This window comes from Phyllobates terribilis, unplaced genomic scaffold (assembly GCF_046119375.1).
Source record: "Phyllobates terribilis strain yellow unplaced genomic scaffold, ASM4611937v1 Scaffold_3__8_contigs__length_932513732, whole genome shotgun sequence".
NCBI classification, from domain to species: Eukaryota; Metazoa; Chordata; class Amphibia; order Anura; family Dendrobatidae; genus Phyllobates; species Phyllobates terribilis.
In genome coordinates, this window is record NW_027362763.1 from 345513789 (window position 1) to 345540841 (window position 27053).

A 27053-nucleotide genomic window follows, 5' to 3' on the forward strand; every position below is an offset into this window, starting at 1 on the left:
TCTAGTCTGTCATCTGTTAATGAAAATATAAGGGGCTTCCACATTACTGGTAGTACAAAGGCTCTGGAAAAGCAAAATGGCTCCTCGCTCCACAAAAGAAATTCAGCAAATTCTTCTCTCCCAAATCCAAATTCCTCCCTACCTTTTGAGCACCACAATATGTTTAAACAACATTTAGTGTCCACATGTTTGGCAGAGGTATAATTTCCAAAATGTGGTCACTTGAGGAGGGATTCTGCTCTTCTAGCACTTGGGGTTCTGTATATGGAGTCCACAAACTATTCTAGGAAAATCTGCGCTCCAGCAGGCAAATAGCGCTCCATCCCTCCCGAGTCTCACTGTGTGGCTAAGCAGCACTGTACAGACACATGTGGGATATTGCCACGTTCAGCAAAAATTGTGTGACACATTTTGGTGCCATTTTTCACCAATTTCCCCATGTCAAAATGTAAAATCTAGGGCTAAAACAATGTAATTATTTTTTCACTGCCCAATGGTATAAAATTCTGTGACACACCTGTGGTGTCAATATGATCACTGCACCCTTAGTTGAGTTCATTGAGAGGTGTAGTTTGTAAAATGGGGTCACTTATGGGTGATTCTGCTGTTCTGGCACCTCAGAGGCTCTAACATTGTTACATGGCACCCTCAAACCATTCCAGCAAAATTTGAATTCCAATATGGCACTTTTGCATTTCTGAGCTTTGCACTGTGCCTCAAAAGTAGTTTTCGACCACACATGGGGTGTTGGCAAACTCAGCATAAATTGCACAAAAATGTTGAGGTCCATTTTCTCCTGTTACCCTTGTCAAAATAAAATATTTGTGGCTAAAAGATAATTTTTGTGGAAAAAATTAGATTTTTTTATTTTCATGGCTCTTTAATATAAACTTCTTCTGTAAAGCACCTGAGTGTTCAAGGTGCCCACAACACATCTAGATAAATTCCTTGAGTGGTCTAACAACTGTGAAACATGCGGGGCGGGGACTCGAGCATATCACTCGAGCACCCGCGATACATAGTCCATACCCGAGTACCCGATGCAAACTCAAGTTGCGCTCAAGACTAATGACAACTTATTCAATATGATGACCTAATGTTATCAAATTCTGTGTCATACCTCTGGGCTCAAAATGTTCACTATACCCCTTGATAAAATCCTTGAGGGGTCTAGTTTCCAATATGGGGTCACTTGTGGTTTTTTTTCCACTGTTTAGGCACATCAAGGGCTCTCCAAACATGATATGGCGTCCGCTCTTGATTCCAGCTAATTTTGCATTCAAAAAGTCAAACAATGTTCCTTCCCTTCCAAGCCCTGCCATGCACACAAACAGTGGTTTTCCCCCACATATGGGGTATCGGTGTACTCAGGAAAAATTGCACAACAAATTTGGGGGTCCATTTTCTCCTTATACCCTTGTGAAAATAAAAAAAATTGGGTCTAAAATAAAATTTTTGTGAAACAAAAGTTAAATGTAAACTTCTTGAATGTGGTATTGAGCACCTTGAGGAGTGCAGTTTTTAGAGTGGTGTCACTTTTGGGTATTTTCTTTCATATAGACCCCTCAAAGTCACTTCAAATGTAATGTGGTCCCTAAAAAAATGGTTTTGTAAATTTTGTTAGAAAAATGAGAAATTGCTTGTCAACTTTTAACCCATACAACTTTCTAACAAAAAAATGTGTTTCAAAAATTGAGCTGATGTAAAGTATACATGTGGGAAATGTTATTTATTTACTATTTTGTGTGACATATCTCTCTGATTTAAGGGCATAAAAATTCAAAGTTTGAAAATTATGAAATTTTCTAAATTTTTGCCAAATTTCCGATTTTTTTCACAAATAAACGCAAGTCTTATCGAAAAACTTTTACCAGTATCATGATGTACAGTATGTCAGGAAAAAACATTCTCAGAATCAGTGGGATTCGTTGAAGCATTCCAGAGTTATTACTTCATAAAGTGACAGTGGTCAAATTTAAAAAATGAGGCCTGGTCATTAACCTACAAAGAGGCTCGATCCTTAAGGGACTATTACCCTTGTGGATACACAAGGACCCGTTGAAGCACCAGTTGGTGAAAAACGGCTGGCGTCCTGTAAGCACTTCATTCACCCCTGCAAACCCATGTTTTATACTTTCAAATAAAGAAAAGACGTTTTAAGGATGGTGACTGCGATTTTTCCTCTATTTTTTATGTGATATATATGTGTGTATATATATATCTATATATAGATATATATATATATATCTATATATATACACACACCTGACTAAGGCTAGACAGCCAAAATGCGCTGTTTTATATTTTATTACGTTTTTTAAATTTTTCACATTATCTAGCAACTTTTGCTAGGTTTTAAAATTAAAATTCTTAATCCATCTATACTTCGGGATCCTTGACGCAGCTGAGTAGAAGCACCTTATAACCTGGTCCTCTGTTTCTTTGTTCTAAAAGGTTAGACTGGAAGCAATATTGTATGCATAAATACACAGAATATGTACATACATAGTGCTCTCAATACTACATAGTTCTACAGTACATGCTGCCAACCTCTAAACTTCACCTCTCTATTGATGTAGATGCAATTTACCTCCCGACCAAATGCTTTAAAGAATTCACTTCCTGCAGCTTTTGCCCTGAGTCATGATGACTTTCCGGTTTCGCATATGACTGATACCTCTTCGTTTGTTATATACCTGAATAATTATGTGAATTTATTTTCCGCTATTTTTATTTCAACAGTTCACAGACAATGGTGTTATAATTTTCAGACGAAATTTCTATGACCCAGTTTACAACATGAAATACCCTTATAGTTATTTCTATGACTACGATTATTTTACTCCTCCTATGATTGCCGTTTTCTGGGCAGATGCAGATTTCTCCAGAATGGGAGAACTTTATTATAAGGTGAGATAGATCTTTGAAAGACCAATCTGAATATACCAAAAATGAATAGAAATAATGTTTTCTTTCAATGAAATATGTTTCTTCAGTGTCCTAATTAATGTACTGCAATTACAGTGATCTCTCAAAGAAAAGCAGCTAAAATTTAAGGCCCTTAAGGTCATAAAGGTGTTAGTTATTCAATTTTTCTTACGTTTAAAATCTAAATCTTCCTTTTTTTGTCTTTTGCAGACTTATGACTTCCAGGCTTCACCCAACACAGATTTCAAAATCAAACTTGAATCTGAAATAAAGTCATATTTTCCTTCACTTCCTGTGGATTTTAAAGCTCTCTGGGCCATTAAGATAACTTGGCATCAGGTTCCACCGTATCCGGGATATTTCTTTAATTCCTTTGAGGTAAGATGAGTAGAAACGAAAGCACTTTCTACACTTATTTCTTGAAATGTTTCTTGCTTTGTAAAACCTTTCTTGCGCTGTCAATTGTTTCAGGACATAAATAACTAAAACCAGTAATTGGATTAGTGTACATCTATGCATTAGTTTCTACAGCAACCCCAGTTCCACACATAAAACTTTTGACCAATAATATTTGCCGCCATCTGAGCTAAAGGGGATTTTCCTAGAAAAGTGTATATATTACTGCTTAAACCCCTGATCCTTTGCCACACAACAACGATGAGAAGTTTCCTCACTATTGTTAGATCCTGCAGTTACTTTAGGTGGTATAAGCTGATTTATAGCTGAGACTCAATATATACAGCAACATTTCTAAATGAGTTCCATGTATTATAGGCAGAGAAGGCAGAAGTGACTAAAACAAACCTACTTTTATGCACATAACAAATTGTGACTGTCGTATTTATTCCTGAGACATACAGTGTTGCTTGAAAGTTTGTGAACTCTTCAGAATTTTCCATATTTTTGCATAAATTTGTCCTCAAATTACATAATATTTTCCTACAGGTCCTAAAAGTAGATATAGAAAACTAAATCAAACTAATGAGTCACCCACTTTGATAGATCCCTGTTTTTAAAAAAGCAGATAGCAGACTCGCATCTCATTGTCATTTAATTGATTGAAAACATCACACTCTAATATCACCTTCAAATTATCTGCTAATGCTTTTGCCACCTGCATAAATGTGATATTGGATCAATTTCCTCAATAAAAAAATGACAAAGTCTATTGCTTTTGACTCATTTCTTTGCTTTAATTCTCTTTATCTAATTTTAGGGCTCATGTGACAACCTGATGTAGTTGAGGTCAAATTTATGCAGAAATCTGGAAAATTCTGAAGGGTTCACAAACTTTCAAGAACCACTGTACTTTTTTTACCATATTTTAGGATCTCACAATAGAAATATATTGTGAGGCCCTCAAAACATGATACTTATAGTTTACTGATAACTATTCACACTTAACCAAAACTTAGATTTCATAGACATAAAAGCTATTGCTTGGCACTGCAGATTTAAAGGGATTTTGTACTACTGTGTTGTTGATGAATTGATGACCTACACTTAGGATAGGTCATAACTAACAGATTAATGAGAATCCAATTCTCAGCACCCCCACTGATCAACTGTTATCATGACATGACCACTTTTTCACGCAGTTTAGTGGCAACTTTCGATCATAGCAGATCAGGTCCTATTCATTTGAGTAGGAGCTTATCTGCCAGGACCCAGAAGTGGCTTTTAAACAGCATGATGGAGTAGTGGCGTTTCTCTAAATACAACTTTTACATCTGGTTGCTGCCGATCTGTGGGGTTGTCAGGTGTTAGGCTCTCACCGATCTGATTGTAATATGTTATCCTTAACCCCTTCCTGACATTTGTAGTACATATACATTATCGTCGGGAAGGACTTACCAACAGGTGCAGTATATTTACTTCATGGTGATCACCCGTGCACAGTGGGCTGTGCGCGGGCAATTTCTGTCGGGTGTCAGCTGATTCTGACTCAGTGCCAGGAGTGGTGCCCGTACCGCTCCAGGCTCTTCAACCCGCTAAATGCAGCGATGCAGCATTTAGCGAGCACTCAGAGGGAAGACAGCCCTTCTGCCCTTGGATCGGAGACCCCGCGACGTCATCGTGGGTTTCCGACCATTGACATGGTGACCCGATGTCGTTATGATGACATCCGTGTCACCAGAGCTAGAAAAGTTGCTAGCTCATGTGCAGTGCATGATCTAACAAGTTTGTCTGCAGTGCTGCATAGGAATGCTGCTGTATCCCTATGATTTAAAAGCGATCAGGCTGACAAAAGGTGAAAGTCCCATAGTGGGACAAAGTACAAAAAAGTGAATAAACATTTGTAAAAATATTTTAAAAAAATCACAAAATAATAATAAAAATGTAAATATATTCTGCCCATAAATAATTATTTTTATGGAAAAAAAAAAAGTACACATATTTGGTATCGCCGCATCGAGAACAACTTGATCTACAAAACTGTCCCACTAGTCAATTCTTTCAGTGAATACCGTAAAAAAAATTTAAAAAAAGAGACAAAAACGTTGCTTTATCATGATACCGCTGAACAAAATGTGGAATAAAATGTTATGAAACACACGACGAATGTAAATAAAAATTACGCCTCTGAAAACATCATCTTGTGCCGCAAAAAAAAGCCATCATTCAGCTCCATCAGCGGAAAAATGACAAAGTTATATCTCTCAGAATATACTGATGCAAAAACAATTATTTTTTCTATAAAATAGATTTTATTGTGTAAAAGCGCCAAAATAGAAAAAAAATATAAATGTTGTACCGCTGTAATCGTACTGACCCGAAGAATAAAGCTGCCTTATCAATTTTACCACATGCGAAGTGGCATAAAAAAAATAAATAAAAACAATTCCTGAATTGCTGTTTTTGGTTCATTCTGCCTCCCACAAATCAGAATAGAAAGTGATCAAAAAATTTCATGCGCCCTAAAATGGTACCAATAAAAACGTCAACTAGTCCCGCAAAAAACAAGCCCTCACATGACCTTATCAGCTGAAATATGTAGAAATTATAGCTCTTAAAATATGGCGATGCAAAAACTAGTTTTTGCAATAAAAAGTGTCTATTATAGTGTGTGACAGCTGCCAAACATAAAAACCCAATATAAATCTGGTATCGGTATAATCGCACTGACCCGAAGAATAAAGTCATTTATACCGCACAAGGAACAGCGTAAAAAATAAATGAAACCAATCCTTCACCTGCTGTTGATTTGTTCATTCTGCCTCCCAAAGATTGCTGTAGGCTCAAAGTACATTTATCCTACGCTCAGCACTGAGCACTTACACCGAAGTTTCCTTGTAAATCTTTGAAATACGTGATTCAGGCGGAACCCCTGGCAGAAGAATCCCTATAATGAGGCAGATGGAGGCACTGTGGATGCCATCTGGCCTGTAATCCGGCAATGTCCATCTTTTTAAGCGTGTATAATAGTGCCGCCGGCCAAAGTTTTGTGCACTTCTGAAAAGGACAATGCTGAACAGTGGTTTTCCCCCATATATGGGGTATCGGCATGCTCAGGAGAAATTGCACAACAAATTTTGGGGTCCATTTTTTCCTGTTACCCTTGTGAAAATAAAAAAAAATGGGTCTAAAGTAAAATTTTTGTGAAAAAAAGTTAAATGTTCATTGTTTTCTTTCACATTTCAAAAATTCCTGTGAAGCATCTGAAGGGTTAATAAACTTCTTGAATGTGGTTTTCAGCACCTTGAGGGGTGCAGTTTTTAGAATGGTGTCACCTTTGGGTATTTTCTATCACATAGACCCCTCAAAGTCATTTCAAATGTGATGTAAAAAATAGTTTTGTAAATTCTGGAAAAATTAGAAATCTCTGATAAACTTGTCCAAAATTGTACTGATATAAAGTAGACATATGGTAAATGTTATTTATTATCTATTTTGTGTGACATATCTCTCTGATTTAAGGACATAAAAATTCAAAGTTTGAAAATTGCGAAAGTTTCTAAATTTTCGCCAAATTTCTGCCAAAATTCACAAATAAACGCAAGTCGTATCAAATAAATGTTACCACTATCATGAAGTACAATATGTCACTAAAAAACAATCTCAGAATTAGTGGGATCCATTGAAGCGTTACAGAGTTATTACCTCATAAAGAGACAGTGGTCAGATTTGTAAAATTTTGCCTGGTCATGAAAGTGAAAACAGGCTCAGGGGTAAAAGGGTTAAAGTGTTATCCAAAGTACTATTAATGGAAACCTGTGACGGTGGTCTGTGCTAAGCACCACTGTTAACTTCTACATCATTCACAGAGTCTGTTGAAAAAGCTCAGCTCCTGTTCTCTATTGTGTGGGTGCAAGAGTAGAACAGACTGCAGATGAAGTAGGAGATGTCAGTCACTTCAATCAAGGAAGGAGGGCTTGCGATTGTGGGGACAGAGGAAGCACCGAGCATATTCCGGTGAGACCCATCAGACTGGACCGTGATGATTACCAAATGGCTTACAATTGGTGTTTTCTTAGATGTGCGGGGGAGCTGGGCACTTATCAACAGAGTTATGGTCAAGACGGTTTAAAGAGGATGGATTTAGTATACATGGTAAAAATCTTGTGACAGGTTTAATTTAATAGTGTAGGTTGCTGAAAATCCAATGTTCGCAGCTGATCTAATGGTACCATTTTTATTGCAGACAAACACCTACCAAGCTGTGTTAGTCACAGATGGCATCTTCTCTTTCTGCCTGATGAGATATGCAGATGGAGGAATGAACTGGAGTTATAACTCACTTCCCAATTATTACTTACCAAAAATGGGCTACTTCAGGTATAATAATAATAATAATAATAATAATAATAATAATAATAATAATAATTTGTATTTCTATAGCACCAGTGTATTCCACAGTACTTTATAATTCAGAGAGGGCCTGCACATACAATGTCAGAAATTACAGAGTAACACATAATTCAGCAGATACCAAAAGGAGTGAGGGCCCTAATCACAAGCTTACAATCAATGAGGAAATAGGAGAGATAAAAAAGGTAAATGGTAAAAAATGCTCGTCATGTATGGTCCAGCCATTAATCTAATAAATAGGGTGTTCACGCAATGCTGAATGAGTATTTGTACAAGTGCAGATACAAAGTGCTATTAAGTGCATGGAGGGTGTGTAAACAGATGATATGAGGGACCAGGTTCTGAGGAACATTTAGGAAGGGCAGAAAGGGAATAGTTAGATTAGTTAGGTGAGGTGATATGCCAGTTTAAAGAAATGCATTTTTAGGGCACGCCTAAAACTACGGATATTTGAAATTAATTGAATTGTTCATTCCATAGACCTGGAACATGAGAAAGGTCTTGGAGGTGGGAGTGGGAGGTTCAGATTATACAGGATGTTAGTCTTACATCGGCAGAGGAATGGAGAGAGTAGGGTGGTAGACAAAGGTGAGGGAGGAGATGTAGGGCAGTGCAGACCTTTGAAGAGCTTTGTGGGCAAGAGTGATAAGTTTATATTGTACTCTGTAGTGGATGGGCAACCAGTACAAAAACTGCCACTGGTTGCTGCATGCAGGATAGATTGCAGAAGGGAGGATTTAGAAACAGTGAGACTGATTAGTAAAAAGTTGCAATAGTCCAGACAAGAATTAACAAGAGCAACAGTAAGACGTTTTGCACAGTCATATGCAAGAAAAAGTCAAATTTTAGAGAAGCTTTTCAGGTGCAGGTGGAATTAGTGAGTGAGTTGTCAAATGTAGTAAGTAAAGGAGACACTCTGTGTCAAATATATCCCGAAAAAAGCAGGCATTCTGTTTGGGAGTTATGGTAGAAACAAACACGGAAAAGGCAAAATTGAGTCTAAGTAGGTTAGTGGAAGGAGGAAAAACAAGGACTTCAGTTTTTGATAGATTCAGATTAGATAGAGGGAGAACATAATGTTAGAGACAGCAGACAGACAATCACTAGTATTTTGTAGTAATGTGGGGGTGATGTCAGGAGAAGAAGTGTATAATTGGGTATCATAGCATAGGAATGGTACTGAAAACTAAACCTGCTGATGGGATGTCAAATAGGGGCGATGTATAGAAAAAAGAGGAGTGGGACTAGGACTGAACCATAAATAATCTGACATTAAAACAAAGAGGAAAGGAAGAAGATCTGGCAAAAGATAAAGTTAAAGAGTTGTCAGAGAGGTAGGAGGAGAACCAAGAGAGGATGGTGCCCTTGAGGCCAATAGAGTGGAGCATAGTGAGAAGGAGCTGGTGATCCACAGTGTCAAATGCGACAGAGAGATTCAGGAGAATCAGAAAGGAGTAGAGGCCCTTAGATATAGCTGTTAGTGGATTGTTAGAGATTTTAGTAAGAGAAGTTTCTGTAGAGTGTAAAGGCCCCGTCACACTAAGCGACACTACAGCGATCCCGACAACGATACGACCTGTCAGGGATCGTTGCTGCATCGCTATGTGGTCGCTGGTGAGATGTCAAACAGTCAGATCTTCCCAACGATGCAGCAGCGATGCGGGGACCCATAACGATCTGTAAAACGATGCACGCCTATGTGTTTATGTGTTTTCTGTGTCTGGGTCGTTAACAAGGTCGTTGGTAAGGTGTCAAACACAGCGATGCATGTTACCTAGCGGGGCTTCAACGATCAAAGAAATGTCCAGACCATTCTGACACAACCAGCGATCTCACAGCAGGGGCCTGGTCGCTGCTAAGTGTCAAACGAAGCGAGATCGCTACTGAGGTCGCTGTTGCGTCACAAAACTTGTGACTCAGCAGCGATCTCGCTAGCGATCTCGCTAGCGATCTTGCTTAGTGTGACGGGGGCTTAAGGAGTGGAAACTGGGTTGTAAAGGGGCAAGAAAGGAGTTATCTGAAAAGATAGCGGATGAGACAGGAGTAGCCCAAGCTTTAAAAGAGTTTAGAGATAAAGGGGGGAATAGAGACAGGACCTTAATTACCAATATAGTTCTGATCAAGGGATTTTTTATAGTAATGGGCATATGATGCCCCATATAAAGGAGAAGGAAAGATACAGGATGAAATAGAGAGATTAAATAATTTAGTGAGGTGGGTGGCGACAGTCAGGGAGAGGGACTGGACTTTTGGATTGGGCTGGTGACATCACATCTACAAGGATCTACCCAGGTTTTATATATTTAGAAAACATTTACAAAGCTAAACCACTGTGAATATTAAATTTATTGGATCATTAGAACTTACTGTTAAAGGGGTGGCCACTTCATACAGCAAAAATTTTAACAAGTATGTTGGGAACGTGATTTTATGGAATTTGCTAATATCTAAGCACTGCCGGTTCTCCTTCTATACTTATTAGTGCCGCCTGACCCACTGACTGCACAGCTCCCCTGTCCACTAAATGTCAGCTGTTGTAGGGATATGTGATCAGTTCTGTCCATCAGCTTACTCCAACTAAAAATCACTTCACATGAGAAACAGCTTTTCTAGTGGAGTAATGATGGACAGGTCTGGTCACATGTCCCTACACTGGTCGCAATTTTGGGGACTGGAAAGCTGCGTATTCCGTGAAGAAAGCTGCACTAACAACTATAGGAGTATAACCTTGAATAGTTGTATATTAGCAAGTGCCACAAAATCATGTCCCAAACCAGGGCTGCCAACTTGACTTTTAATATTTTTTGGACAGCTTTTCCAAAAATAATGGACAGAATATTTTTTACGAACACACTGGACAACCATAATAAATCATTTTGATTATAAGTCTATAGCACATAGCTTGATAAGAAGACATTAGCTGAATTCACTAAAAACTGTAAAATTATGATAATTACTGTTACGGATCCGGGTGGTGGAACCTCTGTGCTGCGGTGCAAGGAGGGACCCAGAGGGGCGCAACTAAGTATCAACTCGGACTGACCCTGGTCGTACGGCGGCTAACAACTCCATGACCAGGGAGGGACCGAGCAGAGGGACCAGGTGCCACTCTAGGGACGACCTTGTAAGGGAGCAGGTGACTCCCACGGTACAGATGGCAGGGACTGACTGGAATTGCAGATGGGCACAGCAGGCAGGCTGGCGTGCAGAAGCCTCCAGGTAGGCTATCAGGTAGACACGGCAAGTGACGACAGGAGTCTCTAGGTAGGCTGGCAGGTGTTCACGGCAAGTGATGGCATGAGCCTCCGATTAGGCACGGCAGGTAACAAGCGGGTAACAGGCAGGTAACAGGCAAGTGTTCCCAGGTGAGCGGGCCGGCAGGCACGGCAGGTAACAGGCAGGTAACAGGCAAGTGCTCCCAGGTGAGCGGGCTGGCAGGCACGGCAGGTAACAGGCAGGTAACAGGCAAGTGCTCCCAGGTGAGCGGGCAGGCAGGCACGGCAGGTAACAGGCAGGCAACAGGCAAGTGCTCCCAGGTGAGCGGGCAGGCAGGCACGGCAGGTAACAGGCAGGCAACAGGCAAGTGCTCCCAGGTGAGCGGGCTGGCAGGCACGGCAGGTAACAGGCAGGTAACAGGCAAGTGCTCCCAGGTGAGCGGGCAGGCAGGCACAGCAGGTAACAGGCAGGCAACAGGCAAGTGCTCCCAGTTGAGCAGGCTGGCAGTCACGGCAGGTAACAGGCAGGTAACAGGCTGGCGGGCAGGACTGGTAGTCAGGCTAGCAGCGGGACCTGAGGGCTGAAGCAGAGGTAAGAAACACTGTGCAACAACTTTTGCTGGGGCACCTCCATTTTGGAGGAGGTGCCTTATATATGGGAGGGCCCTCGGCTACTGGCCGGGGACTCCTTAGGATGGCACGTGCGGCCACTTAAAGAAGGAGGGAGCGCGCATGCCCTAAGCACAGTGCCCGGGGAGCTGCGCGCGCCGGCAGCAGGAAGAGGAGCGCTGGAGAAGGCAGAGCAGAGAGCACGGAGAGTGAGGAGGTGAGTGGGACAGCATCTCTGCCTGGCAGGGGGCAGAGACGCCGATGCTACAGTACCCCCCCTTTACGCCCCCTCTTTTTTAGGCCAGAAAGGAATTTTTCAAGGAGTAGCGGGGCATGAATGTTCTCCCTGGGTTCCCAAGTTCTCTCCTCTGAGCCAAACCCCTTGCAATCCACTAGAAAAAGGGTCTTTCCTCTTACCCTCTTACTGGCCAGAATGTTCTCTACCTCAAAAACATCCTCAGCGGCAACCGGAGCAGGGGGAGTACCTGGATTGTGGGAAAAAGAGTTAAACACAACTGGTTTGAGGAGAGATACATGGAAGGAGTTGGGAATCCGTAAGGTGGCCGGGAGTTTTCACTTGTAGGCCACTGGGTTGATTTGTTTGAGAACTTCAAATGGACCGATGAACCGAGGACCCAACTTAAAGTAAAGGAGGGTATTTTGAGTCGGACATGTTTGGAAGAGAGCCAGACTTTATCTCCCGGGCGGAATTGAGGCGGATCCAGACGTCTCTTGTCAGCATGTTTCTTCATCCGCTCAGAGGACTGAAGAAGTGCGGACCTAGTATTTTCCCAAATGGTGGAGAATTCGCTGACAAGAGCCTCCGCGGCAGGGTTGTCCACCGAGGCGGAGATGGGAAACGGAATCCGGGAAAGTTGACCGTAGACCACGAAGAACGAGGATTTAGAAGTAGATTCGCTCTCATGGTTGTTGTAGGAGATTTCGGCCCATGGTAGGAGCTCCACCCAATTGGTATGGTAAGCGTTAAAAAAGTGCCTTAGGTAGCTGGTAAGAATTTGGTTGATATGCTCCACTTGGCCATTGGACTGTGGATGGTAGGTGGAGGAGAAATCCAGTTTGACATCCAGTAGCTTACAGGTAGCTCTCCAGAAACATGAGGTGAACTGAACCCCTCAATCTGACACAATGTGGAGGGGTAGGCCATGGAGACGGAAGATATGACGGAAGAAATCCTTGGCCAGCTCCGATGCAGATGGGAGACCAGGCAGAGGGATGAAGTGGGCCATTTTAGAAAAGCGGTCGGCGACCACCCAAATGACAGTACAACCGGCAGAAACAGGGAGATCAGTGATAAAGTCCATGGCAATGTGCTGCCACGGGGCAGCAGGTACAGGAAGAGGCAGGAGGCAACCGGCTGGAAGATGTCTGGGAACTTTGTTGCGGGCACAGGACGAACAGGCCGAGAGGAAGTCTACCACATCCTTGCGCAGGGTATGCCACCAGTAATGCCGGGTAATGAGCAGGAAGGTCTTCTTTTGGCCAGCATGGCCGGCTAGTTTAGATGAATGACCCCAGTGAAGAACCTTCTCACGATCTGGTACCCCTACAAACGTCTTACCGGGTGGAAGACGTGTCAGATCCAAGGGGGCCACATTCATCACTTTGGAGGGGTCGATGGTGTACATAGGCTCCTCATCTAGATCGGAGGAAAGGAAGGATCGGGACAAGGCGTCAGCCTTGACATTCTTGTCCGCCGGGTGGAAATGTAGGATAAAGTCGAAGCGGGCGAAGAACAAAGACCACCGGGCCTGACGCGGATTGAGTCTTTGGGCATTCTGGAGATATGCCAGGTTTTTGTGATCCATATAGATGATCACCGGGTGTAGAGCCCCTTCAAGCAGGTAACGCCACTCCTCCAGCGCCAATTTAACGGCTAACAGTTCTCGGTCTCCTATGTAGTAGTTGCGCTCAGACGAGGAGAAGAGTTTGGAGAAGAAGCCGCAGGTTACCATTTTCCCAGATGAAGATCTTTGGGTGAGCACAGCTCCGGCTCCGGAGGAGGAAGCATCAACGTCCAGGAAGAACTGTTTGTTGCAGTCCAGACGGTGCAGCACAGGGGCAAAGGAGAAGGCTTGCTTTAAGGAAAGGAAGGCCTCCTCAGCTTCGGGCGGCCATTCCTTGGGATTTGCTCCCTTACGGGTGAGCGCAGAAATGGGAGCAGTCTGGGAAGAGAAGTGCGGGATGAAGAGACGATAGTAGTTGGCGAAGCCCAAGAATCGCTGAATCGCCTTCAACCCCTCCGGACGGGGCCACTTTAGGACAGCAGAGAGCTTCTCGGGATCCATTCGTAGACCTGTCTGGGAGATAACATAGCCCAGGAATGGAAAAGAGGTCTGCTCGAAGAGGCACTTCTCAAATTTTGCATAGAGGTGATTCTGCCTGAGCCTAAGCAGGACCTGACGAACATCCCTCCGGTGTGTGGGAAGATCCGGAGAGAAGACCAAGATGTCGTCCAGGTACACCACCACGCAAGAATATAGAAGGTCATGGAAGATGTTGTTGACTAATTCTTGGAAGACGGCGGGAGCATTGCAGAGACTGAAGGGCATCGCACGGTATTCATAGTGACCGTCTCGGGTATTGAATGCTGTCTTCCACTCGTCTCCTTGACGGATCCGGACCAGGTTATACGCCCCACGTAGATCTAGCTTGGTAAAGATCCTAGCTCTCCTAAGACGGTCAAACAACTCAGAGATGAGCGGCAGGAGATTATTTGTTTTTGACCGTGATTTGGTTGAGTCCTCTATAATCAATACAGGGGGGTAATGAACCATATTTCTTCTTGACGAAGAAGAAACCGGCTCCAGCCGGAGAGGTAGATTTCTGGATGATTCCCCTGGCCAGATTCTCCTCGATGTACTCCGACATGGCCCGGGTCTCGGCCGACGACAGTCAGTAAATGCACCCACGGGGTGGAGTGGCACCGGGTACCTGGTTGATCGGGCAATCATATGGCCTATGAGGTGGCAGTGTCTCGGCTTCCTTTTTACTGAAGACATCTGCATAGGACCAGTAAGGTGCCGGTAGACCGGGTAAATTAGCCGGGGTCGGTGGAGGACGAGCCGGGCGAACTGGAACCAGGCAGGTCTTATGGCAATCCTGCCCCCAACGGAGTACTTCACTGGATTGCCAGTTCAGCACGGGTTCATGTCTCTGAAGCCAGGGTAGACCTAGCAATAGGGGGTGAGAGAGACCGGCCAGCACATGGAAGGAGATCCTCTCAGAGTGCAGCATTCCCACCTGCAGGGTTATAGGTTCTGTGACGAGCAGGATGGTTACCGGAAGGAGTCTTCCATCCACGGAGGCGACTGCCAACGGTTCAGCCAGAGGTTTGGTGGGAATCCGATATCTCTCTACCAGGGACTGGGAAATGAGGTTTCCAGCAGTTCCTGAATCCAGGTGAGCAATTTCAAAGTGACGGTTCTCTCCCCAGGAGATAGAGACAGACAAAGTCAGGGATGGAGAGGGCTTACTTTTGCCTAAGACGACCTCTCTGAGCGGTCCTAGACATTGGAGTTTCCTGGCTTCTCTGGGCAGGAACGGATGAAGTGCTCCTTACTGCCACAATAGAAACAGCTCTCCTCGGCTCGGCGTGACTCTTGGCGAGATTTGACCATCTTGGTCTGGTCGATCTGCATAGGTTCGGGCGAGTGCTCCCGGGGAGTAGCTAGTTGAGAGGCAGGTCTCTGGAAAGTAGTAGCAAGGCAAGGAAACTTTCTCTCCCGGGTAGTCTCTTTAGCACATTCCAGGAAACGGATGTCGATCCGGGTAGCGAGTGACACCAGCTCATCCAAGGTGGCAGGAATATCCCGGCCGGCTAACTCGTCCTTAATCCGACCGGAAAGGCCCTCGCAGAAGACGGACACCAGAGCCTCGTTGTCCCAGGCAAACTCAGAAGCGAGGGTACAGAACCGTATGGCATATTGGACCACGGTGAGACTCCCTTGGCGGAGAGGTAGCAGAGAGGAGGCTGAAGAGGATTTTCATCCTGGTTCATCGAAGACTTTCCGGAAAGCAGCGAGGAAAGACGATAGATCGGACATCAGGAAATCCCCTCTCTCCCACAGGGGATTTAGCCATGCCAGTGCTTCCCCAGTGAGATGGGACATGATGAAAGCCACCTTGGCCTGGTCGGAGATGAACTGATGAGCCAAGGGTTCAAAGTGCAGGGTGGACTGGTTTATGAAACTCGAGCTAAAGCGGGGTTGCCAGCAAAACATGGAGGTGCCGAGAGCCGGGGTCCATAGCCGGACGCCATAATAGGACTGGGTTGTGGTGCCGCGGAAGCAGGCGCTGCTTGACCAGAGACGGACACAGACGGGTTGGACAATGCGCCTAGGCGAGAGTTAATAGACCGCAGAAAAGACAGGACCGACTCCTGTTGAGCTCTCTGACGTATGACCTCCTGGTGCAGGTCGGAGAATGCGGGGTCTGGGGGCCACCGGGTTCCATGGCCCGAGAAAACTGTTACGGATCTGGGAGGTGGAACCTCTGTGCTGCGGTGCAAGGAGGGACCCAGAGGGGCTAAACTAAGTATCAACTCGGACTGACCCTGGTCGTACGGCGGCTAACGACTCCGTGACCAGGGAGGGACTGAGCAGAGGGACCAGGTGCCACTCTGGGGACGACCTTGTAAGGGAGCAGGTGACTCCCACGGTACAGATGGCAGGGACTGACCGGAATTGCAGATGGGCACAGCAGGCAGGCTGGCGAGCAGAAGCCTCCAGGTAGGCTATCAGGTAGACACTGCAAGTGATGGCAGGAGTCTCTAGGTAGGCTGGCAGGTGTTCACGGCAAGTGACGGCAGGAGCCTCCGGGTAGGCACGGCAGGTAACAAGCGGGTAACAGGCAGGTAACAGGCAAGTGCTCCCAGGTGAGCGGGCCAGCAGGCACGGCAGGTAACAGGCAGGTAACAGGCAAGTGCTCCCAGGTGAGCGGGCTGGCAGGCACGGCAGGTAACAGGCAGGTAACAGGCGGGTAACAGGCAAGTGCTCCCAGGTGAGCAGGCTGGCAGGCACGGCAGGTAGCAGGAAGGCATCAGGCAAGTGCTCCCAGGTGAGCGGGCTGGCAGGCACGGCAGGTAACAGGCAGGTAACAGGCAGGTAACAGGCTGGCGGGCAGGACTGGTAGTCAGGCTAGCAGCGGGACCTGAGGGCTGAAGCAGAGGTAAGAAACACTGTGTAACAACTTTTGCTCGGGCACCTCCATTTTGGAGGAGGTGCCTTATATATGAGAGGGCCCTCGGCTATTGGCCGGGGACTCCTTAGGACGGCGCGCGCGGCCCCTTTAAGAGGGAGGGAGCGCGCGCGTGCCCTAAGCACAGTGCCTGGGGAGCTGCACGCGCCGGCAGCAGGAAGAGGAGAACTGGAGAACGCAGAGCGGGGAGCACGGGGAGCGAGGAGGTGAGTGGGACGGCGTCTCTGCCAGGCAGGGGGCAGAGATGCCGGTGCTTCAATTACAATCAAAATAATCTGTATAATTTTCTTCAGCTTCAAAACAATCATGGATGTCTTACATTATGAAGAAGTAAAAAAGTGCCCCATTTTTATGGACCGTTGGCAACCCTGTCCCCGACACATTTTTAAACTACATTTACAGTGGTCAACCCCTTTAAGTCAAACCTGGTAATAGACCAGAAACAGTCAGTTTTGGTACTGATATATTACTAGGGACTGCACATCACCATGTCTATAACTATTGTTTTATATTGCTTTGACTAGTGGGGAACCTTCATATTCTCCTACTCCGAAATTCCCATCTTATAATGACCCACAAACTAACTCTTGGGAAACCTGGAAAAGATATAAGCCAGATCAGTATATAGGACAAAATACAAGTGAGTACTGTCCATTTCTTTAAATGAAAAATATTTAATTAGATCTTTTTTCAGGGATAGGCTTAATGCACATTTACATTTTGATCCATATGACACAGATCTGGAATAAGTCACCTATAAAATTTTATTGGCCCAAACTGGAGAGGATTTTTTTAATGCAGATTCTGTGAAAATTCATAAAACTTAAAATTTTGATATGGCCTATTAAAAGAGGGTATTGAAGATTTATTCTTCCCTAGAAACTTTAGTTTTAGGTATAATTATGGTGCCAAACAGAGGTACCATGTGGCAACTTACAGAGTCCATACAATAGACCCGAGTGCACTCCATGCACACTGAATTACCATGTCAATGTGACCTTAGTGTATACACTTGAAAATTGCTTTAGAGGATACATTTACAAAGTATGTGAAATTAAGTCTACAGCAGATGTCTTGGAGTCTTCATTTATTTCTGTATCTAAAAATTTTTGGCACTCCTTTTATTTTCCAATGGCAGACAAAAAAGGATATTGGGCTTATCGTCTGGAATATAACACAGCCCAATCAATGAACTACAGGCAGAAATGTTTGAGCTGGTATTATAATGATATTAACTTATATCCATACTGGAGGTATTACACAAACCCATGCCCTTGTTCGTATTGGCAAGCCATATTTGATCCTTCTTATACACCGGCAAGTCGTCTTTATTCTTATGGATTTCAACAGAAAAATACAGGTCAGTTCTGACAAAGTACATTATTATCTTATATAAGTGTGTAGATAAGAACTTCTTCATTTAATGAAAACCTGAGCTTTTAAGGCCCCGTCACACTAAGAGACGCTGCAGCGATTCCGACAACGATACGACCTGTCAGGGATCGTTGCTGCGTCGCTATGTGGTCGCTGGTGAGATGTCAAACAGTCAGTTCTTCTCAACGACGCAGCAGCGATGCGGCGACCCGTAGCGATCTGTATAACGATGCACGCCTATGTGTTTCTGTGTCTGAGCCGTCAACAAGGTTGTTGGTAAGGTGTCAAACACACCGATGCATGCTACCCAGCGGGACCTCAACGATCAAAGAAATGTCCAGACCATTCCGACACGACCAGCGATCTCACAGCAAGGGCCTGGTCGCTGCTAAGTGTCAAATGTAGCGAGATCGTTACTGAGGTCGCTGTTGCGTCACAAAACTTGTGACTCAGCAGCGATCTCGCTAGCGATCTCGCTTACTGTGACGGGGCCTTTAGAGCCTGGGAACTGAACACCTCTTTAAGTGAATCTTATACTGTATGTTTGTCTTCTTATGTAGTACATTGTCCTTCACAGTAGAGATTTCACACTCATTTGACAGCTATAATAGTTCACACAGTCAATGTCTCTGGTCCAAACAAGGGAAGTTTTATTGTCTTCATAAAACTTCAGTGGTTGCAAAAACAAAACAGCCTCTCATGGGCATAAAGGTATAACTGAAAATAAACGGTTCCTGCACTAGCAAATATATTGCAGTTCGGCCACCAAAACAGATTTAAGTGCACTCTCAATCTCTGTCAGAGATTAACCAACTCCATAAGGTAACATAGTAACATAGTAACGAAGGTTGAATAAAGACCTAGGTCCATCCAGTTCAACCTTTCTCCCCCAATTGTACTCACTACACTAACATACTAACTTACTGGGACTTGGCATCACAAATGTTTTATTACCATTTTTATTATTGCTGTACTATTACAATTAAAAATGAACCCGTTTATAATTTTTTAATTAGTTTTATATTTTGTATTACACTTGTGATTCTAGTAATGGTATTACTAAAATCCCTATGCCTAAATCTGTTGATCCAGAAGAAGGCAAAAACCCCAGGACACATTCAGCCAATTTACATCATGGGGAAAAATTCCTTCTTGACCCCGAGAAAAGGCGATCAGTCCTAGAACCCTGGATCAAACCTAATTATGATACTAGTTATGTAATTACTATTATCGTATTAAATGTACTACTATAGGTGTAATATTTTGTCTAATTTAACTGTAACCCACAATGTTACCTGTATCGAGGAACTCATCCAGCCCTTTTTTGAAAGCTGTTATAGTGTCAGCCATTACTACCGCTTGGGGTAGGGTATTCCACAATCTGACTGCTCTGACTGTAAAGAACCCTTTCCTGTTTAGGTGACGGAATCACCTTTCTTCCACCCATAATGAGTGCCCCCTGGTCCTTAGTATGGTCTTTAGAAGGAATAAGTCATGTGCTAGTCCTTTGTACTGACCACACATATATTTATACATGTAAATGAAATCCCCTCTCAGGTGTTGTTTTTCTAAGCTAAACAGACTCAACTTTTTTAACCTCTCATCATATGAGAGCCCTTCCAACCCTTGCAATAATCTAGTTGCCCGACTTTGAACTGACTCTAACTTCTGAATATTCTTTTTAAAATGTGGAGCCCAAAACTGGATCCCATATTCCAGATGTGGCCTCACCAGTGATTTATAAAGGGGTAACAATACACTGGGATCGCAGGATTTTTATTTCTCTTTTTATACATCCTAAAATCTTGAAATTGAGTACTGCTGGTCAGCTTACTTGTAACCAAAATACCCAAGTCCTTCTCCTGTGCAGTAGTCCCGAGCATACTCCCATTTAATGTGTATGTAGCAAAAGGATTACTATGTCCTACGTGCATTACTCTACATTTATCCGCATTAAACCTCATCTGCCAAGTGTTTGCCCATTCAGTCATCTTATCCAGATCGTTCTGCAATATTGTAACGTCCAGATCAGATTTAAATATCCTACATAGTTTGGTGTCATCAGCAAAAACTAACACTTTACTCTCAATCCCATCCCCAAAGTCATTAATAAAGAGGTTAAAAAGAATCCGTCCTAGCACAGATCCCTGTGGCACCCCACTGCTGACTATATCCCAGTTAGAGAACGTACCATTTATGACAACTCTGTTTCCTATCATTTAGCCAATTCCTTACCGATCTGCATATAGTTCCCCCAAGTCCTTGCTTCTGTAGGAGGTCTTTCCCTCCTCCCACACTTAGAACAGTGAATGAGGCAACTCAGCTGCCTTTCAATGGGCTATAAAGCCTTGATAGGAGAATATGGAAATGGTCAGTCCCATCCAGCTCATTTAACCATTCCAAAAACCCAGACCCAAAATCTGGGCCCATTAAAAACCTCTCATCACTATCTGTGCTGGAGACTGCATTTCCAGGCTCATATTACTGAAGCTAACCACCATATCGACACATACACTGAAGGACAAAAGGGTAACGATGTTTTGAACTTTTCACTCAGATTCTTGTCATGTCACTGCATTGTTACTGTTTTGCTCCTGGTGGTGGAGAAATCTTTTTCTTCATGTATACTACAAAATACAACCTGTTCTCTCATTTCCTAATGGCTGAATGTGTTATTAGATTGATTCCCAAGTGAAAGGTAACTGGTCCAAATCGAGGAGCAGCCATGAAGATGATATCCCAAGAAATAAGAGATAACATCATCCAGCTCATCGATAGCGGTTTCTTGGCTAAGAAAATTGCCAAACTGCATCATGTGAGTGCCATGACAGTTGGAAGAATACAAAGTGAAGTTCATCCATCCATTCAAAAGCCAAAAGGTGGACGTCCAGGCAAAATATCAAAGTCAACAAGTCGGCTCATCACAAGGTCTATCAGTTCTAGCGTGACAAACACGGCAGTGGAGGTGGCTCGTATGCTTCATAATAATAATGACATCATAGATGTCCATGCAAGCACTGCAATGCACATTGCACAATTCTGAATAGTGGCTTGAAAAAAAGTGAAGAAACCTTGACTTCAGTGTCGGTTCGAGTTTGCATAAAAGTACAAAAAGTGGACAGTAAAAGATTGGAAACGGGTGATTTGGAGCGATGAAATGAAAGTCAATAGATTAGTCTCTGATGGGTGCAAATGGGTCAGGAAGAAAAAGGGGCTAGCAGATAGAGAAAATGAAGAAACTTTCAAGTTTGGTGGAGAAAGCCTGATAATATGGGGTTGTTTTACAGCCAAAGGCATTGGATACTTGACCACGATCAATGGTGGTCTCAATGCTGACCTACTGTGAGTATCTTACAAGATAAGTTACTTCGTACACTCGAGTACTATAGGTATGAAAAGGACGACAGTGTTCCAGCAGGACAATGACCCGAAGCATACGTCGAGATTGGCAAAGAAATGGTTAAATGACAATGAAACAGAGGTTCTGGATTGGCCTCTACAGTCTCCAAACCTCAACCTAATCGAACACTTGTTGGTGGAGTGGAAGAAAAAACTGTATACATACCCAAGTGAGTAGACCAGTGCATCAACTTTGGGAACATGTAGAAGAGACCTGGAATAAGATTTTGGTCAAGACATGTATGAATCTGATCAAGAGCATGCCCAGAAGGATTCAGGCAGTGTGGAAAGCCAAAAATGGATTTTCAAAATACTAACAAATTAAAATTTAAATGTTTAGTAGCAAAACGGTAACAATGCAGTGTCATGACAAGAATCAGCATAACAAATCATATTCTAAAAAGTTGCAAGTCAAATTTTTGTAGGAGATAGCCAAGATGATTGTCCATAAAATGATGGTAGTCTCACGTTCGAAGCACTAGTGGATGGAGAGATATGGAGCCTGAAAGTCAAAAGTTTAAAATATTGTTACCCTTTTGCTCACAGTGAGGTGACCTAAAAGCCCCTTAATTATCCAGGGAATTATCAACGGCCAGGTACCTCTCCTCCAGGCGTACAAGGTCATCTGTGTTCTGGGGATCTCCCTGGACAACCCAGCATTTAACAGGCCTCGGCAGTGCAAGAATGAATCGGTTCATCACCACTCGCGCTACACTCTGTGCTGGGGTACAAGTCTCGGGACTTGCACTTGCCTCTTACTGTCTTCCTCAGCTGGGTACTGTCACCTTGATTTGGGGTTGGCGTGGTTTCCCTGCTGTGGACAGCCTATGGCAGGAGTTTAATCTGCTGCTGATGCTGATGCTACTGCTGTTGCTGCTGTAGCTTGAACTGCTGCATCAGGAGTTTGTCAGTCTCATGCTGGGTCTTCTGTTGCTGCTGCCATTGCTGGTGCTGCTGAATATTGGTCTGGACCAGCCTCCATGTTTACAGCCTGTGTCTGAATAGCTGAAACTACCCTCACCTAAGAAATACAGATTTACCCAGCAATCGTTCGTGCTCCTTGGGATTTCTTCCTGCATTCTCCACCAATGCAGTATAGGTACCGTCCCAATTTAGGGTCACCTTGCCGCTGGTGGGACGGCTTGTATACTTTTTTTGATCAAAAATAGTTCACTAAGTACCCTATATTTATTATGCAACTTTGCTTTACATTTATATATAATGATGGTAGGGTATGAGATATATTTTTGTCTTTTGTCTTTTGTAGGTTTTGTTTCTTTTTTGCTAGTGTGAACATGCTCCTATTTCTTGCATGTCTACCATCTTAGACCTCAGTTCACATTGCCTGGTTTTTTGTCTTGTTTGCATTCTGTGCAATTTAAGGGTGTGGCATCCCCTTTGTTGAGCTGACTGGTATATATGTAGCTTACCACGGGCCTGGGTGGTCTGGAGTTGGGACCCGGTCCTATTTGTCTACCCTTTTATATGCATTACTTCAACTTTGATATACAGTAAGGTTTTTAATATAGGCAGTATAGGTACCGTCCCAATTTAGGGTCACCTTGCCGCTGGTGGGACGGCTTGTATACTTTTTTTGATCAAAAATAGTTCACTAAGTACCCTATATTTATTATGCAACTTTGCTTTACATTTATATATAATGATGGTAGGGTATGAGATATATTTTTGTCTTTTGTCTTTTGTAGGTTTTGTTTCTTTTTTGCTAGTGTGAACATGCTCCTATTTCTTGCATGTCTACCATCTTAGACCTCAGTTCACATTGCCTGGTTTTTTGTCTTGTTTGCATTCTGTGCAATTTAAGGGTGTGGCATCCCCTTTGTTGAGCTGACTGGTATATATGTAGCTTACCACGGGCCTGGGTGGTCTGGAGTTGGGACCCGGTCCTATTTGTCTACCCTTTTATATGCATTACTTCAACTTTGATATACAGTAAGGTTTTTAATATAGGCAGTATAGGTACCGTCCCAATTTAGGGTCACCTTGCCGCTGGTGGGACGGCTTGTATACTTTTTTTGATCAAAAATAGTTCACTAAGTACCCTATATTTATTATGCAACTTTGCTTTACATTTATATATAATGATGGTAGGGTATGAGATATATTTTTGTCTTTTGTCTTTTGTAGGTTTTGTTTCTTTTTTGCTAGTGTGAACATGCTCCTATTTCTTGCATGTCTACCATCTTAGACCTCAGTTCACATTGCCTGGTTTATTCTCCACCAATTATAGGGATTTTATGCTCCTTTGTCAGTACCTCTTGTCCAAACAAGGGAAATTTTATTATTTTCAAAAAACTTCAGTGGTTACAAAAACTAAACAGCCTGTTCTGGGCATAAAGATATAACACAAATTGAACAATTATTGCGCCAGAAAATAAATGGCAATCTGGGCTCACCAGAGCAGATTTAAGTCCACTCTGAATCTCTGTCAGAGATTAAAGGTGTTGTCCACTACTTGGACAACCCCTTCTTGATCTAAATGTTTGACTGATAAAATAGTAAAGCTTACACTCACCTCCTGTGCCGGCACCGTGCCAGCAGTGTCAGCACTCGCGGTACCGGGGCTCTCGTGAGGTTGTTGTGAAACATGACCTTGGCACCCAATCAGCACTGGCGTCACTGTCTCCGCCTTCAGACAAATCAAACATGAAGAGGAAGTCTGGGCTGTTGCTGATCTGACTTCCTCTTCATGTTAAATTCGACAGGAGGCGGGCACAGTGATGCCTGCACTGATTGGGCACCGGGGTCAGATGTCACAACAACAGCATGGAGCCCCACGAAGAGCGAGTGCCGACACTGTGGAAATGGTACCAGCAGAAGAGGTGAGTATAAACTTTTTTATTTCATCGGGCTAAGAGTTGAGTATGAAAAGGGGTTGTCCAAGTAGTGGACAACTTCTTTAACTAACTCCACAAGGTCCTTCCCTCTTCCCACACACAGAACAGTGAATGAGGCAATGCAGCTGCCTTTTAAATGGGCTGCATGGCCTGGATAGGTGAATATGGGAATACCAAGGCTAACCACCTTGGTGACACATATCTCCCATCCAGTGTTTCTCCAGCTGCCACCTTACACCCTATAAAATATGAATGTGTCTGCAAGCTGAAAAAGTTTATATAAACTAAGTCTGAAAGCTTGCTGAGCAGGTAAATAGGAATTGTAATACTGAAAGGTAGAGAAAATATCATGTATATTATAGTATTTGTATGATACAGTATAATAAAAATACGATAACACTAAGAAGCTATCCACTGCCTGGACATCCCCATTTAAAATAAAATAATCTACCTTTTAAAAAAAATAACATATACTCACCCCCCAGAAGGACAGCTGTTCCAGTGATATAGACCCTGAGTCTTTGGCTCACGTGTAGTGACAGATTGACCTGTGGATGTTCAGGTCCTGCAGGTTTGACCGTACATCTATTAAAAGTTTGGTTCGGGTACCAGAACAGTACCCAAACCCGGACATCCGTGGTTTCCCACGCTGACAGCATGGGAAACATGGGCTCTGATCGGCAGTAAGATCCTTACCGCTGGTCAGAGCGCTGCGGGATCACTCTGTCAGATGTCAGCGTGAGCCCGCAGCTGTGACTGTGACCAGTGGTTAAAAGCTTACAGCTGGTCACTGGTGTCGGCTGATGAGAGTACTACTCCCATCAGCCTATGCCTGCTGTCACTGGTAGCAGCGAGAGCAGGCCACTCTGATGGGTGTAGTGATCAGCTGGCGCTTGTGCTCAAAGTAAATAAAAAAAAGTTAAAATAAATATTGAAATAAAATATAGTTAGTTATACTCACCTTAATGACTCATCCCTGAAGCCCTTGTCTCCTGAAAAAAATCTAAATAAAAAAAAACACCATAATAACGCCTAATCCCCAAAGCCCATGTCACCTGTAACAGAGAAAAAATAATAAACTAAAATAATACTCACCTATCTGCCATAATCCATACTGTCCCATGACAATCCAGATTACTTATAGAGCAGTCGCATCGGCTGATGTGACTGCTCTACCTGGCAGCTGGCTTCACATTGAATTGAGATCACTGGAGCTCATCAGCTGATAAACTTTTGTGAACTTTCTCATGGCAGCTCAGCGCTATACACTGCAGGAGCGATTATGCTTCTGTCAATGTGTAGCCGGCTTCTGGGTAGAGCAGTCACATCAGCTGATGTGACTGCTCTAGAAGTGATCCAATCATCCTGGAACAGTATGGATTATGGCGGATAGGTGTGTATTATGGTGGTTTATTTTTTTTCTCTTTTACAGGTGACATGGGCTCCAGGGACATGGGCTTTGCAGATCAGAGCCCATGTTTCCCCGGCTGTGATGCAGATGACAGCACAGGAAACACCCAATGCTCAGGGAGTCGAACCCAAACAGTAACACAGACTTCCTGAAGAAGTCTGTGTTCGGGGTCCGTGACCAAACACTAGGTGTTCGGTACGGACCCCAAACTTTACTGTTCAGCTTTGCCCATCTCTACTCACGTGACTTTGTTACACAGTGTGAGCCCTGCGACCAATCTGCGGCCACTATTAGGTTACTACTATCTCACTTCTTCCACTTGTCTAATATTCATGAAAAGATTGCAATAGTCTGAAAGCGACTGCTGATTAACTTCAGGGCTCACGTTGCATAACAATATCATGCGAGCTCTGGGAGACCGGCTGTCAACAATGATCGAACTGCACCGGTGGAGTATATGTTATTTTTCTTTTGCAAAGTGGATTACTTCATTTAAAAAGGGGTTGTCCAGTTAGTATACAGTACAAACCCTTTAAATAAAAAAATCTTGCCGGCTATCCTGACATATCTACTATAAAGAACCTGTCAGTATTTTGTTACTTCTTAAACTAGTGCTATTAATGTATAGATCTTACAACAATAAAAAAAACTGTTTTATAATAATCTGAAGTGCCAGCGCTGAGAAATGCTCTGAAGTAACATAGAAATTAGACATACTCTCAGTTCACGCCATGCCCTCCATGCCCTCATTGCATTTCTAGTGTAATTGGCATTCAGAATTTGAAAAAATATATAGCATTTTCAAAAACATTCATGTCAGGAAAGGGAGAAGCTTGTCTTTTAAGTAGTAGTGATTTTAACAAAAATAATCGAAATGCAAATACCAATCCATTTTCTACTAAATTATCTGTTTTACTTTGCTCTCAGATTGGTATAGTCACTACTATACTTACCAGTCCACATTTTCATCATGGCATGGAGGAGGCACAAGATGTTACTACAATTACTGGGGTGGTTTGCCCAATGGCGAGAAAGAAAGATACTTACCAACTCCATGGGAGTACGAAAACAGTTGGATGCGATGGTGGGACCCTCACTACTACTACACCTATTATTACAGCTACTTTATGTCAGAAATGCAGAGGCAAAGATCCCAGTACAAAGGTATTAATATTGTACCCAATAAAGGGAATCTGTCAATAGAATCAACCCTCCTAAGCTGCCTTTATGGGCATT

The 27053-nt window shown here is 43.4% G+C and overlaps 1 protein-coding gene across 1 annotated transcript in view; it reads left to right on the top strand.

Annotated features, from left to right (window-relative positions):
• LOC141258548 (uncharacterized) overlaps positions 1–27053 on the top strand; it is a 395228-nt gene that overhangs the window by 86395 nt on the left and 281780 nt on the right. Inside the window, 6 exon segments of the mRNA XM_073673526.1 lie at positions 2743–2910; positions 3139–3306; positions 7571–7704; positions 17303–17418; positions 17917–18138; positions 26745–26981. Coding sequence (XP_073529627.1) covers positions 2743–2910; positions 3139–3306; positions 7571–7704; positions 17303–17418; positions 17917–18138; positions 26745–26981 — 1045 coding nt within the window.